We start from the raw sequence: 13848 nt of genomic DNA on the forward strand, positions 1-13848 counted from the left end.
TCAGGCCTTCATGGTCTAATTGCTGCAAAGAAACCCCTACTAAATGACACCAATAATAAGAAGAGACTTGCTTGGGCCAAGAAACACAAGCAATGGACATTAGACCAGTGGAAATGTGTCCTTTGGTCTGGTGTCCAAATTGGAGATTTTTGGTTCCAACCGCTGTGTCTTTGTGAGACGCAGTGCGGGTGAACGGATGATCTCCGCATGTTTATTTCCCACCGTAAAGCATGGAGGAGGAGGTGTTATGTTGTTGAGGTGCTTTGCTGGTGACACTGTCTGTGATTTATTTAGAATTCAAGGCACAATTAACCAGCATGGCTACCACAGCATTCTGCAGCAATATGCCATCCCATCTGGTTTGGGCTTAGTGGGACAATAATTTGTTTTTCAACAAGACAATGACCCAACACCACTCCAGGCTGTGTAAGGGCTATTTGACCAAGAAGGAGAGTGATGTAGTGCTGCATCAAATGACCTGGCCTCCACAATCCCCAAAACTCAACCAAATTGAGATGGTTTGGGATGAGTCAGACCGCAGAGTGAATGAAAAGCAGCCAACAAGTGCTCAGCATATGTGGGATCTCCTTCAAGACTGCTGGAAAAGCTATCCAGGTGAAGCTGGTTGAGAGAATGCTTAGTGTGCGCAAAGCTGTCATCAAGGCAAAGGGTGGCTATTTGAAGATAAAATAAAATATATTTTGATTTGTTAACACTTTTTTGGTTACTACATGATTCGATACGTGTTATTTCATAGTTTTGGTGTCTTCACTATTATTCTACAATGTAGAAAATACTAAAAATAAAGAAAAACCTTTGAATGAGTAGGTGTTCTAAAACTTTTGACCGGTAGTATGTATGGCAAAGGCTGTATCATCCATCCTCAATCTTCAGAGACAACAAAGGAAGTCACAAATGTCGTTGCTATGTCTTCACTACATGTCATGGCATTCCTACAATGCATATACTGTATATGCAAGCCTTTGAATTTCATAAAGCGCCAACACACACATTGGAAAGTCACATCTCTGCATTAGATACAGCTCTAATAGCCATGGAAACCAATCATATCCAAAGGAAAAGGATTTGTTTGCCCATGTTACAGTATCTGCAGGGCAATTTCATGGTAACAGAGTGATTCTGAGACTAAAATGTATGCCAAACAAAAACCAGTAATTGTAAAGTTAAACAACCCATTCAACTCATTGGATGACTTATAACAATTTCCACAGAATTTTTTATGAAAACACATTTACTTGAAGAACTTTGGTAACAGAATGGCGGCACCAACAGCACAAACAGTCATTGTTACCAAATTTTGCATCTGCAATGTTCTTCGAGTAAAGGTTTTTTGTTGTTGTGTGGAAATCATTAAAAGCAGTCCTTGTGCATATGGTTTGTTTAACTTTGCAGTCATTGGTTTTGTATGACAGATTTGAAAGAGTCTCAGCATCACTCCGTTACCAACGGAGGGGTGTGCTGTGGGTCCGGTTTGGACGTTTGATTGGTAGAACACACTTTTGAGGTCAGGGAACTCAATATTCATTGCCAAGGTACAGACAGCCCAAATAGATTAAATATGAGTTCCCCAAATTCCCCTGAAACCTCCTTCCTTAAAGCCCGGAGCTCACTGTTGTAAGAGGTGGTGGCCATCTTGGTATTAATCATTGGCTGCCTGTGGTGTATCAAAGGTGAAGGGTCAGAGTTGATCTGGTAAGTGCTGCTGTACCTGCAATTATATTCAGTGGTGTCGTGGGAACATGTTTTTTTGCTGAATCTTCCCAACACATTGGTTTACAAGGTGCTGGGAAATATGGGTTGTTTCCCCCTGTTCATTTTTGGGGCATTTTGTCTTACTGCTGAATCACTATTGTTTTTTATTCCCTACTAGAAAATGTCACAACATTTTGAATATGTTATCATAAGAAGTTTTTGTTCACTTGAAGTGGTGAACATTTATCATGTGTGCTTTATCATGTGTGCTTTATCATTTATCATGTGTTCTCTCTCTCTCTCTCTCTCTCTCTCTCTCTCTCTCTCTCTCTCTCTCTCTCTCTCTCTCTCTCTCTCTCTCTCTCTCTCTCTCTCTCTCTCTCTCTCTCTCTCTCTCTCTCTCTCTCTCTCTCTCTCTCTCTCTCTCTCTCTCTCTCTCTCTCTCTCTCTCTCTCTCTCTCTCTCTCTCTCTCTCTCTCTCTCTCTCTCTCTCTCTCTCCTTGGACGAGAGCTTTGATGCTAGCCTTCAAACTTAATTCCCCACGCACTCCACACAAACAGTAACAATGTCTGACACGACCATCTGTAGGTTATAGAGGACTATCTCTGGACACTAAAATAAAATAGTCAATTCCAGACTGACTGTTGGCTGTGAAGTTGATACTGAGCCCAGAAAAAGAAAAGGCCAGTCTAAATGATGTTCAGTAGATCATTGACAGCTACATTCTGTAATGTGTAGAAGGACCAGACAGCAACGTGTGAGCGCAGCCTCTACAGCAACACAGGGCCTGACTTTGGGCTGAACTGAAACAGGCCGGTCAAAAAAGGCCCTGGAAAACGAGAGGAGAGAGAGAGTCCTTTAGGCCGGCAGGGAAACGGAGAGCGAGGGAAGAGAGAGAGTCACTGGCCCTCAGGGTTAGCTGGAGAGAGTGAGGGAAAATATCACTGTGAGAGAGAGAGAGAGAGAGAGAGAGAGAGAGAGAGAGAGAGAGAGAGAGAGAGAGAGAGAGAGAGAGAAAGAGCTGACTCGCCCCCTCGGCCTTCACAGAGGTTCTTTATGAGTCCACATCCCGGCCTGTCTCAGCACTCACACTCGAAATTCCACCGAGGTTTGTGGACAGGATGGTACTGAGTTACGACTGCAAGGAAAACCTTCATTCAATGCGCACACACACACACTTGCAGACACACACATACACTTAAACACTGACTCACACAAACACCACCCTCACAGAGACACACACACCTAACACACCTATCTTTCAGAAAGAACATTGAGTCTCTATTTTTGGGATGAGTGCTGATAAAAAAATAACAGCTTATTTTAGTCATAAATCCATTATTTGTTGATATGAGGTAGAGAGCCATCTAAATGTGGTTTTATACCTCTGCTATTTATAACAGCACACTTTCTACTCTTTATTGGTGCATAGAGGAAGGTCTGGGATCTGTCAGTTTTCATAATGTCATGAAACCATGACAACGCATGGCAACGGTGAAAGAGGGACTATACTAAAGACAGAGGCTTGCTTTTATACACGCCATCACAGCACACAGTGTGTGTGTAGCCTACAGACTGCCTCTGTGTTTTGCTTGGCTCTGCGTTGGGCATTCCTGATATTCAGTGATTTGACAGTTTTTCTTATTCTTCCCAATAGCTGGAAGCAAAGCTGATTTATTTTTGACAGACTTACATACACAAAATTAGCAGTGAGACTAATTTGTGCAAAACTGACGAGCCAAAAGTACAATCAATTACTGTAAATTGAAATTCAGGCAAAATTGTCCCAGTGTTACTAGATCAAAATATGAATAGACCAATTGCCAAATATAATATCTCCAATCTCTTCAACCTGCTGATTCCAATCCAGGGTGCTAATTTCCCTTTAACCCCAATGGTTATTAGAAGGGATCAAAACACTTGATACAACGCGCTAACAATCCAATTAAAGGATCCAATCAAGAACGTGCTTAACTTCATCCCTAAAAAGTATGTCAGCCACTGCTCTGTTCAGTATGAAATTTGACATAGGATCAAATGTTAAGGTCCCAATTGGTGTCGTGTCAAAAGTGCCGTCTCTACTCCTCGAAGTCCCCTGCTCGCCCATACCTGAACGGTCACAATTACCAAGCAGGTTGTGCACTTAGCAAGAAATAGGGAAACACTCAATAAATAAATAGAATTACTTGATATGATCAGACACTAGACATCCAAACCAAGAATATATGTACAAATCCCAAAGCAATAAAAAAAATCTAATATCAAAACCTCTATCAGCAATTAGCCAACGTGTCCATGCACTGCACAAACCCCTGTGAACAGCACTTTTTAGAGGGGTTCATTTTGCTAGAGTGCCTTGCAAATCCTGCATACTAAAACCCATAACCCATAGTGAAGATAGCACCCAGAAGGCTTACCTCTGTCTCCTGCTTTCTTGAATGGTCCCTTCAGCCGTGATGGAGATGCTGAGGGCTAGGGGACCTCGCCAATGGTGAGAGGTTGCTCAGGGTGCCGGGAAGAGAGAGGGTGGGTGTGTATAGGTGTGTATGTGTGGGTGTGTGTAGGTGTGTATAGGTGTGTGTGCTCTGGCAGACCAGAGCAGTGTGCCCTACCTTGCGCGTGTGAAGGTAGAACTGAGAACGATCGGAGGGGAGCGGATTGCTTTTGGTCACTCGGACTTGGGCTGTGCACCCACTCCGTACCAGGAACACTTTTCACACACACACACACACACACACACACACACACACACACACACACACACACACACACACACACACACACACACACACACACACACACACACACACACACACACACACAGAGAGAACCTGCTATAACAACAGACACCAGATAGACACACACACAGAGAGAGAGAGAAACAGAGGGACAGAGAGAGAGAGAGAAGCACCCAAATGGACGAAATATCTTTATCCCTAACAAGAGTAGCCTTTATTTTTCTAGAGGGGTGCGTGGCTTAATTAGACCTGCAGTGTGACTCAGAAATATTTGTCTTCCTTTTCATAAGGTGAAACTCTGGCATGTGCGGCTTTCATGTGTGGTGAGGAATCTACGGTGCCCCAGAACACAATGGTGCCTCTGTGAGGAGCCTCTGTTAGCACGCTGCTGAGAGGAAGTCCCTGCCTGGAAGAGAACGGCCTCAGTTCTCCATACACTGGTATCGCTCAGCTACGTTTCCTCCTAACCACAGGTCAGTTTTATCTTCAATTCCTATTGTTCAAGACTTGGACTGGGAAATCAAATCCTGTATCTGTGGTTAGGTCTTTGTACAGCACAGTCAAGGCCCAATGCAGGCAGAGGTTGAGATTAAATGCAGATCCAGGGTCAACTCACTCAATTCTAATTCCTAATGTTAAACCGATAGGAGGGAAATACAAACTGACCTAGGACCTGATATTCCTACTTCCACCCAGGCCGGAGCAGTAGACACAGACTGGAAGTACCTTACTAGCTTTCATGTGTCAGTTTAATCGTACGTTTCTGGTTTTCTGGCCTCAATTTTCACTCGACCCCCCAAACCTATCTCTTTCTTTCTCCCCAAATAACTGGAGCTTTTGCTGAGTGAGAGAAATTGAACTATGCTGGAATGCTGGGAATCGTTTAGAATCGTTGGGAATCGTTGGGAATCGTGCTACACCTGCTACCAGGAATGGTGACATACACTAAGTGTACAAAACATTAGGAACACCTTCCTAATATTGAGTTTCACCCCCTTTTGCCCTCAAAACAGCCTCAATTTGTCAGGGTGTTGAAAGTATTCCACAGGGATGCTGGTCCATGTTGACTCCAATGCTTCCCACAGTTGTGTCAAGTTGGCTGGATGTCCTTTGAGTGGTGGACCATTCTTGATACACACAGGAAACTGTTGAGCGTAAAAATGACCAGCAGCATTCCAGTTCTTGACACACTCAAACTGGTGCGCCTGGCACCTACTACCATACCCCGTTTAAATGGCACACATACACAATACATGTCTCAATTGTCTCAAGGCTTGAAAATCCTTCTTTAACCTGTCTCCTCCCCTTCATCTACACTGATTGAAGTGGATTTAACAGGTGACAGCAATAAGAGATCATAGTTTTCACCTGGATTTACCTGGTCAGTATATGTCATGGGAAGTGCAGTTGTTCGTAATGTTTTGTACACTCAGTGTATAGCTATGGTCAGGTGGAGTTCTGATTTTATTAACCCCAGAATGATTCTGAGAAGGGATTGGTTTATGATGGTGGTTAATTGATTCATATTTTAATCTGTGACTGTTACCAGCTAAAATATAAAGCTACAATCAATTAAAAACACCAACCATGAAAAGGAAAGAGAGATTTAGAGAGGGAGAGAAAGTTCTGAAGAGGGCGATATGAAGCGAGAGTGATTAATCACAACTGACATGAGGAATGCTTGCTTCTGGCACACAATAACAATCCCTGTCAATTCTTGCACGTTGTTGCATTACTGACTGTGTTCGCCATTGTTGTGGTATTCCTGCAGGAATAGTATTCTGACTGTACTGTCGATTCCATCGGTCACCAAACATTGGCTATAGCAGAATGGTGGAAATGTGTCCTGAGAGAGACCATAAAGTGACAACACCTTCATGATATCATTACCAGGCCAGCGGCTTGAGACTCTGTGTTTTCTCTGGTCTTCCTCTGGCACTGCTTCCTTGGTGCATATGGGAGTGCATTCTGGGAGATCTTAGCGCTCCAACTATTAAGCAGTAAGTCATAGAGACTACCGCAAATATGCACTCAAAGAATGTGTGGTTTCTAGGTCTCTGTGTGAGTGTGATAGAGTCTCTCTCTGTCTGTGTGTGTGTTTGTTAGTGTGATTGAGTCTCTCTCTGTCTGTGTGTGTCTGTCTGTGTGTGTGTTTGTGAGTGTGTCTATAGAAGGGAAGGTGATTAATGTAACATATTTCTTCCTTCGTTTAATGTTTTTCCAGAAAAATGTGACTGTATAAGGAATTCACAACTTAACATATTCTTAACTAAATGTAAGCATTCCAAAATTGCTTTGGCATTTCCGAAATATGTAAGATGACTGCAAAAAGATTGACCCATTGAGTACAAAATTGAATTTCTCATTTGAGACAGTGATCAAGAATTCAGTGAATTCAGTGAAAAACAGACAATTAAATAAATTAGCTAAATGTGAAAGAGCACACAGTTGCATGTTTGTGTGGAATAGTATGTGTCTAAAGTTAGCTCAACATATTCATATTCACAGAGAACTTGAAAATAAAAATAATTAGCATTTAATTTGGTTTCAAGTCTGATATCATCAATTCAAGTTATTCTGTCAGAGAGGAGCAGTATAAAATATTTAAAAAGTATTATTTTGGTATTCACAAAAGATGATCTTCCATTCAAAGAAAAATAATGGGGACAATGAGTCATCAGAAGATTCAACATGCCTTAAATACATACTGTTTAAAACAATATTCCTCTTATCTTGTCCCAATCACATTGTCATAGTAAATTATTGTCTTTTTTAGAGTTTTGGAAAAACACAATTTCAAGGTTTTCTACCACTTTCAGACCAATGTGTGCTGTATTGAAGCAGCACACTCAGACATACTGCACTTTTGCATTAAGCACTTGTGACTATAGGACTAACATAAGGCACAACTAGTGGTCAAAAGACAGTAGTGCAGTCCAATCACACTATCTACAGATCGTCAGGTGACCTTCACCCAACAAGGTTGAGGTCAATTCCATTCCCATTCTACCAATTCAGGAGACTCAATTCAACAACTGAAAATGGCCCGTTATTTTCTATTGACCAATTAATTGCATTAATTCTTAAATTGACCGAGTTTGGTTTGACCCCAACCCTGGCGTCTAATATGTGGTTCTCAACATAAGTATGCAAATGAGTAGTCCACAGATCAAAAATCCATATAGTCACTTCCATTCGTTAGTAATCATCTGCCCTTGGATCCGGGAGACTATAGCTAAATGCGATTGGCTGGTGGAAGTGTATTTCTTATATGACGATGGACCTGAGGAGACGGAAGCACACCATAAGGTCTCTGGGTATTGGTGGCTTGATCTCATTGCCATCGAGACGGAGGTAGCGGAGTTTAGGAGCAGTCTCAGTGACATAGCCCTCCAGAGCATCAGCCGACACAGGGCAGATATCAGATCCATTCACACCTGCAATTGCAAATACACCATCTTAGCAAAACAGTCCTACAACTCATCAAAGACATTTTCCACGGATTATAATAATACAATTATCTGGATTTTAAACCAATCATCAGTTAACCATCCAGTCAGTCAGTCAATGTATCAATGAAACTAGAACCGTGTCAAAAACGTACTCTTAATCTGGTTGTGGTCCAGGTGGAGGTGTTCCAGGCCTGAGGGGATCATAGGAACCTGAGTTAGCTGGTTATGGGACAACTGCAGGTCCAGGATGCTGGACATGTTGAACACGTTCTTGGGCAGTCCGCCGTTTCCCAGCTTGTTGCGGTTGAGCCTGAGGAAGGCCACCTTGGGTAGACCCTTGAAGTAGTCAGCGGGGATCTTCTCAATGGCGTTGTTGTCCAGGAAGAGCTGGGTGATGGTGATGGGGAGGCCCAGGGGCATGGTGGTAAGCTGGTTCTTGGCCAGGTTGATCTGGACCAGGTTGCTCAGGCCCTTGAGGCTCACCTCGGTCACTGCGTCATCCTGGAGCTTGTTCCCCTGCAGTTCCAGCAGTGTCAGCCGATCCAGACCTGAGAACACCCCGGCGGGGATCTTGGAGATGCGGTTGCGGGAGAGGCGCAGCTGCTCCAGGCTGGAGGGCAGGTTGGCCGGGACGGAGCTCAGCAGGTTGTCATCCATGTAGAGGTGGACCAGGCGGAGCATGGCGGCCAGGGCACCCTCCTCCATGCCCTCGCTGGTGATGCGGTTGCGGTTGAGGTTGATCCAGCGCAGCTGCGTGGCGTTGCGGAAAGCATCTGTTGACATTACGTCGATGAGGTTGTTCTGCAGGTACAGATACCAGGTGTGTGGGGGGATGGTGGGGATGCGCTTCAGAGCCTTGTTGTCGCAGTAGACGGCGTTGGGGAAGCTGGGCGGACAGCGGCACTCTTTGGGACAGGCCTGTAACTGGGCCATATAGTCTTCGTAGGACATGTCCGGGCTCTGGGCCAGAGCGGGACCGACCAGAAGCAGGACGGAGGAAAGGGCTAGGAGAAGCGCCATCTTAACACTCAGCCTGGGGTAGAGGAGAGAGAAAACACATGAGATGAGACTGACTCTTATGCAAAACACAGACACAGATACAGGCACAGACACAAACCCTGAAGACAAGATCAAGAACATGGTTGAACAAACACACCGACCCAAATACACAGATGATGATCTCTGCATGTTCCAAGATAACTCAACATGGATCGGCTTGAGGACTAGGTGTTAGCACTTCATTGTGACCTATCCTGTTTTTTTATAGGCGAGTCTCGTTTCCTCTCACCTTATTTTAGATTAAGTGCTTTCAAGTACAGATAAGCTTATTTGGACATGGTGCATTAAGTGTGCAAGTGTTCATCAAGCTGCCTTAAGTTCATTCACATGTAAACAACAACGACTCCAGGTGTCTCATTAATTTAGTCCCTTATTGAAAAAACTGCCAGGCCTTCCATCAATGGCTAGCCCAAACTAGCCGTAGCTAGCTTCAAATCTCCTGCATTGACGCAAGGTCATTAGCATTCGAGTTTACATGAAGTTAATGAGCGTTGGCACATCATGTGGTCAGGCCAGCTGTCCACTGGGTCCATGGGAGATTATAAGCTTTCTTAAGGACAGGACGCACTGCCAGGTCAACTAATGGCCTTACACGAATACTTCTGATTGGATGCTAATCTGTCAAATCGGCACATGCAGGAGGCAGTTGAGGTTGGCCTGAGGTTGGGTGCTCCTTTAGGAGTAAAACAGAGCAAACCAAATCCACCTGACTCTGTTGTGGATGAAGCACAATCTGTTACACCTAACATTGGTAATGAATTAAAATAACCACCAACACACTTAGCCGTGGAATGCCGTATAAGCATTTATACATACAGTACACAGATGTGTATAAAAGCAGTTACATTCTCCACGCAACCATGACAGAGAAAGTGGAATTAACCTACATAGTAGAGGAAAAACATGGAGAAAAGAGGAACTGGGGATGATAGTGAGACAGGAAGCCAAAGTGACAAAGAGATTGACAGAGGCAGACAATAACTCAGAGGCATCTAAACTATGCAATAGCACATCCACCCATCCTGTCCCAGAATGCTTGATTCCTCTCAACTGTCATCTGGTGCTGGTTTAAATTATTGGTGTGTGCTCCACACATTGGTCTGGAACTCATTTTCAACAGGCCTGGTTATGCCATGGATGGGCCCACTTCAAAGACGTGGCCCGCTCACCTGGTTCTGGGGCCCCTGGCACCTCGTATCTCACTGTACGGGGCCAAAGATCTATGGAACACCATGTGTCCATGCCTCTAACCTTAGAGACCCAACTGTTGGGTTAAACTTTCCACCTGACCATAATTATAGCTGCTAGTATTTAGTTTGGCCAAGGTCAGGAAAAGTTACTTTTACTTATCACATTTGTCAAATGGGAAATTCCTGTTAAGCAAACTGCCGTAAAGACCAAAACTGGAATCCCTCCAGAGCCTCACTCGTTCAAAGCCTCAAAGCCATTCACAAGCTCTGGCTTTTCAGTGCAAGATTGCCTACAGTATAGTACAAATGAACGCAGAAAATCGCCAAATAAAGGTCCAGCCACTCAATGTGCCTCAACTGTCACCTCCCAAAACTGAACTCACATTGTCTTTGTGACCATTAGTTTGCAAGCAAAGTCCCATCTATACCTAATTTTCCTAAAACTGGAAACCCAATTTAATCGTCCCCTAGAACCACACGTACCTTTGAGTTCAAGTGATTTTCCAAAGTCTGTCTTTGCGCCCTGTTTCTGCCTTGCTCAAGAAATGTGGTAGCAACTGCAGTCCCAAACTCAGAGAAACACCGCTCACCTCCCCTGTATTTGTACCATCGGTGTCTTCATTCAATTGGTGGGAACCCTTCATTGACAGTCACACTGTAGTTCCTCTCGGCCAATCAGAGGCCTGTAATCAGAGGTCATAATCCATGCGGTGACATTTTCCTTGTTAAGCCTGCAGCGGTGTGGTAGCTGAGGCCTTGAGACTTGGCCCACTTCAAAATCAGGCTAATACGGGCCTATACTCACTATGAAACCACCCTAACCCTTCTGTCCACTCCCCGTTCTCCCACAGTTGACACTTGGCACCATCTCTCTGTTTATGTCCTTCAGGTAAATGTCCTGCTGAGATCTCTAATGTTCTTAGCGCTAATCAGGCAGCGATGTCTGAATGGAACAACTCAACTCTGTTTGAAAGAAACAAATCTACGTCTCCTCATTTTTCTGTGCAGAATGGTGCAATAGCAATCCATGTGTTCCTCATAATAGTGACTTGGCCATAAAAACCCAGGAGAAATATGGTCACAGTGTCTCCTTGTGTTGGCATGATAAGGGATATGCTGATGGCCCTCTTTTGGGCCAACTCACGACAATAGGATTATCCTACTCATAACGTATGGCTTTGACAATGTCTTTCAGTCCTTGGTGTTCTTTCTGACAGTTCTTTGAATTGGAATTCAGAGAACTGCAAACAAATTATACACTGCGGGAACACATTTACTTTTGCTAATGATTCAGATTTGTTTAAATCCTTTCTGATGCGGACCCACCCAACAATCTTCTAGCACAATCGGACACAATCAGACTCTGACCTTAAAAGACATCAAACCCAGTACAATTAAGTACACATCGGTCTGTCCAGACATGAGACTTAATGGGGTGGGGTTAGAGTGAAAATAAGGGGATTTAAAAGGTGTAGACTGGGCTGGCAAAGTTAGCATTGGGGTTGGGCTAGCTAATTAAGTTGGGGTGGGTAGGTCATTTTGTTTTGCTCATTCTCATTTCCTTTGAAGCTGCCATAGGTCCACCTAATACCTTGGGATAATCCCATCTGATTGGCTTGTCCAGGTTGGAGCTAGCCTTGATCCAAGATGTACCACGAGAGACCAATAGGGATCGTCTCGTGTCTGGCAAGCTGCTAGCGCACAATACAGTCACTCCTCAACACAATGAGAGAGATGGAAACACTCTAACCCCTTAAGAGAATTTAGCTACCTTAAATCCCGAACACATTTAAACTGACAACACAAAAGGTCAAAGCGTTAAACGCAAGGTAAATGAATGAACAGTGACTGTGCGTCAATCACGGTGCCTATCTCCTCACAGGTTATTTTACCTCAATGGGAACAGACACCATGTTGCTCTCACTCAAAAATAGAAAACTCCTAAAAAGACTTAGCTGTTTTCAAAACCTAGAAGTTGCAAATCAGTGATGCATATTGTTTACGTCGTGTCCACTTATAACAAAAATATGTGAGTTTCTGGTTTGGCATATGCAGCATCTCATCTGACATGCTCTCAGATAACGGTCTACAGTTTGTTTGACCTCCATCTCCATCACAAAACACCTTGCTGTTGAAAAGACACCCTTGGCATGCGCCCACCACTCTATAGTGGTAGCAGTCTAGCAGAGCTGGTATATCAATAAAGATGGAGAGAGGTGTGGTCATTGTGCTCCACATCTACACATCATCCCCAGCTTCCAATTGGCTCATTCATCCCCCCTCCTCTCCCCTATAACAATTCCCCAGGTCGTTGCTGTACATGAGAATGTGTTCTCAGTCAACTTACATTATAAAATAAGGGTTACATTTAATTTAAAAAATCATCTGTTTCTCTTTAGAGGCACTTACACATCAGCAGTAACTATATAATAAAACTGGTCATGAGAAATGTGCATGAAATCGACACACAATAACAATTAATGAAGTGTTCTGCACTGCAAACCAACTACAGTAACTTGGCAATACTTCAGTCATGTTTTTACCTTGTCTTGATGGAAATCAGATGTCTCTAATCAAATGAAAGATTAGACTGCAGATATGGACCACAAGGGAATCCACCAATTAGGATTTTCATTAGTATAACTACATTACTATTGATTTAATAGGCAAAGCGACAACCAAGTTTTCATAATCTCACTGTATTAACTTGTGACTCAGGGCTTCTCACTGTGTTGCAGAATGGAACAAAACAGGATTGAAAACAAATGTTGGCCACTTTCCTGTTTGACAATCTGAAAGGAAGCATGGGAAGGAGTATGATAATGTGAGGTTTCCAGTCAAAGCCAGCTATGTTAATTAGTTAAAGGACTGTGTTTGAACGGGCTTCAGTTGGGTTCAGTTCTACTTGATGACTGCGCTGAAATGAAATGGACTTCTCTCCAGCATTGATCAGAGGACATTCAGCTCAGTTACAGCTGTGTTAAACAAGCCCTGTGTCTACATAAGACTACACGGCTCTGGAAAGCAGAACTATGTCTGGCATTGGAATATCAAACATGATGCCGTTTTGATCTCTGCAGATTTTCCAATAGTATCTATGGATATTTACAAGAGACTGATTATGGAATAAACTCTTCCACTTGAAAAGAACAGAGGCCCGCACACTGAATATGCTCTCAATTTACCACCTGCTTTTGACCTGACAAAGTTCAGTGCTGGATTGAACCGTTGCCAGTAAAAGGTGGTAAATTGGGAGCATATTCATTATGCAGGCCTCTGTTCTTTTCAAGTTGAATTCTTCAGCCCAGCACCTACGTTTTTAAGGATGTGTGTATGACCACAAACATTTCTATAAACTCTTCCACTGCTATCATAATCAATCTGTTACTGCATTATTTCTTTCCACTAACAAACTTCAAAACATACTTTTCAAGGGAGACATTTAACTAAGAAACAATCTGTGAGTACACTTGTGCCAAAAACCTGTTCTAATTCTAATTGAATGGCACACCACCTGCAAGACTGCAGCAAACTGCACAAAATACAGCTTGATCACTTGAACGCATTGTTCGTTTTTGGAACAGAAACTGGCACGCAGCCCAAGATCAAAGGTAAAGACCAAAATACTTCTCATATCAGTCTCTCCAGATGTAAATAATGCCCCCCAAAAGAAAAGAACCGAAAAGGATGACCCA

The 13848-nt window shown here is 43.3% G+C and overlaps 1 protein-coding gene across 1 annotated transcript; it reads right to left on the reverse strand.

Annotated features, from left to right (window-relative positions):
• Window positions 1-7719: 7719 nt before the first annotated feature.
• LOC120049151 (keratocan-like) lies at window positions 7720-8924 on the reverse strand. Its single transcript, XM_038995380.1, has 2 exons — window positions 8057-8924; window positions 7720-7889 (listed from the first exon to the last, which is right to left on the reverse strand). The coding sequence occupies exons 1-2, from the start codon at window positions 8922-8924 to the stop codon at window positions 7720-7722; spliced, it is 1038 nt and encodes a 345-aa protein (XP_038851308.1).
• Window positions 8925-13848: the final 4924 nt, after the last annotated feature.

The sequence above is a fragment of the Salvelinus namaycush genome, chromosome 6, assembly GCF_016432855.1.
Source record: "Salvelinus namaycush isolate Seneca chromosome 6, SaNama_1.0, whole genome shotgun sequence".
Classification (NCBI taxonomy): Eukaryota; Metazoa; Chordata; class Actinopteri; order Salmoniformes; family Salmonidae; genus Salvelinus; species Salvelinus namaycush.

What these genes read in the sequence shown, in the direction of transcription:
- LOC120049151 (XM_038995380.1), bottom strand. Translation starts at nt 8,924, where the DNA reads ATGGCGCTTCTCCTAGCCCTTTCCTCCGTCCTGCTTCTGGTCGGTCCC. An exon ending in GGACCACAACCAGATTAAGA is followed by an intron (nt 7,890 to 8,056) that starts GTACGTTTTTGA and finishes TTGCAATTGCAG; the next exon opens with GTGTGAATGGATCTGATATC.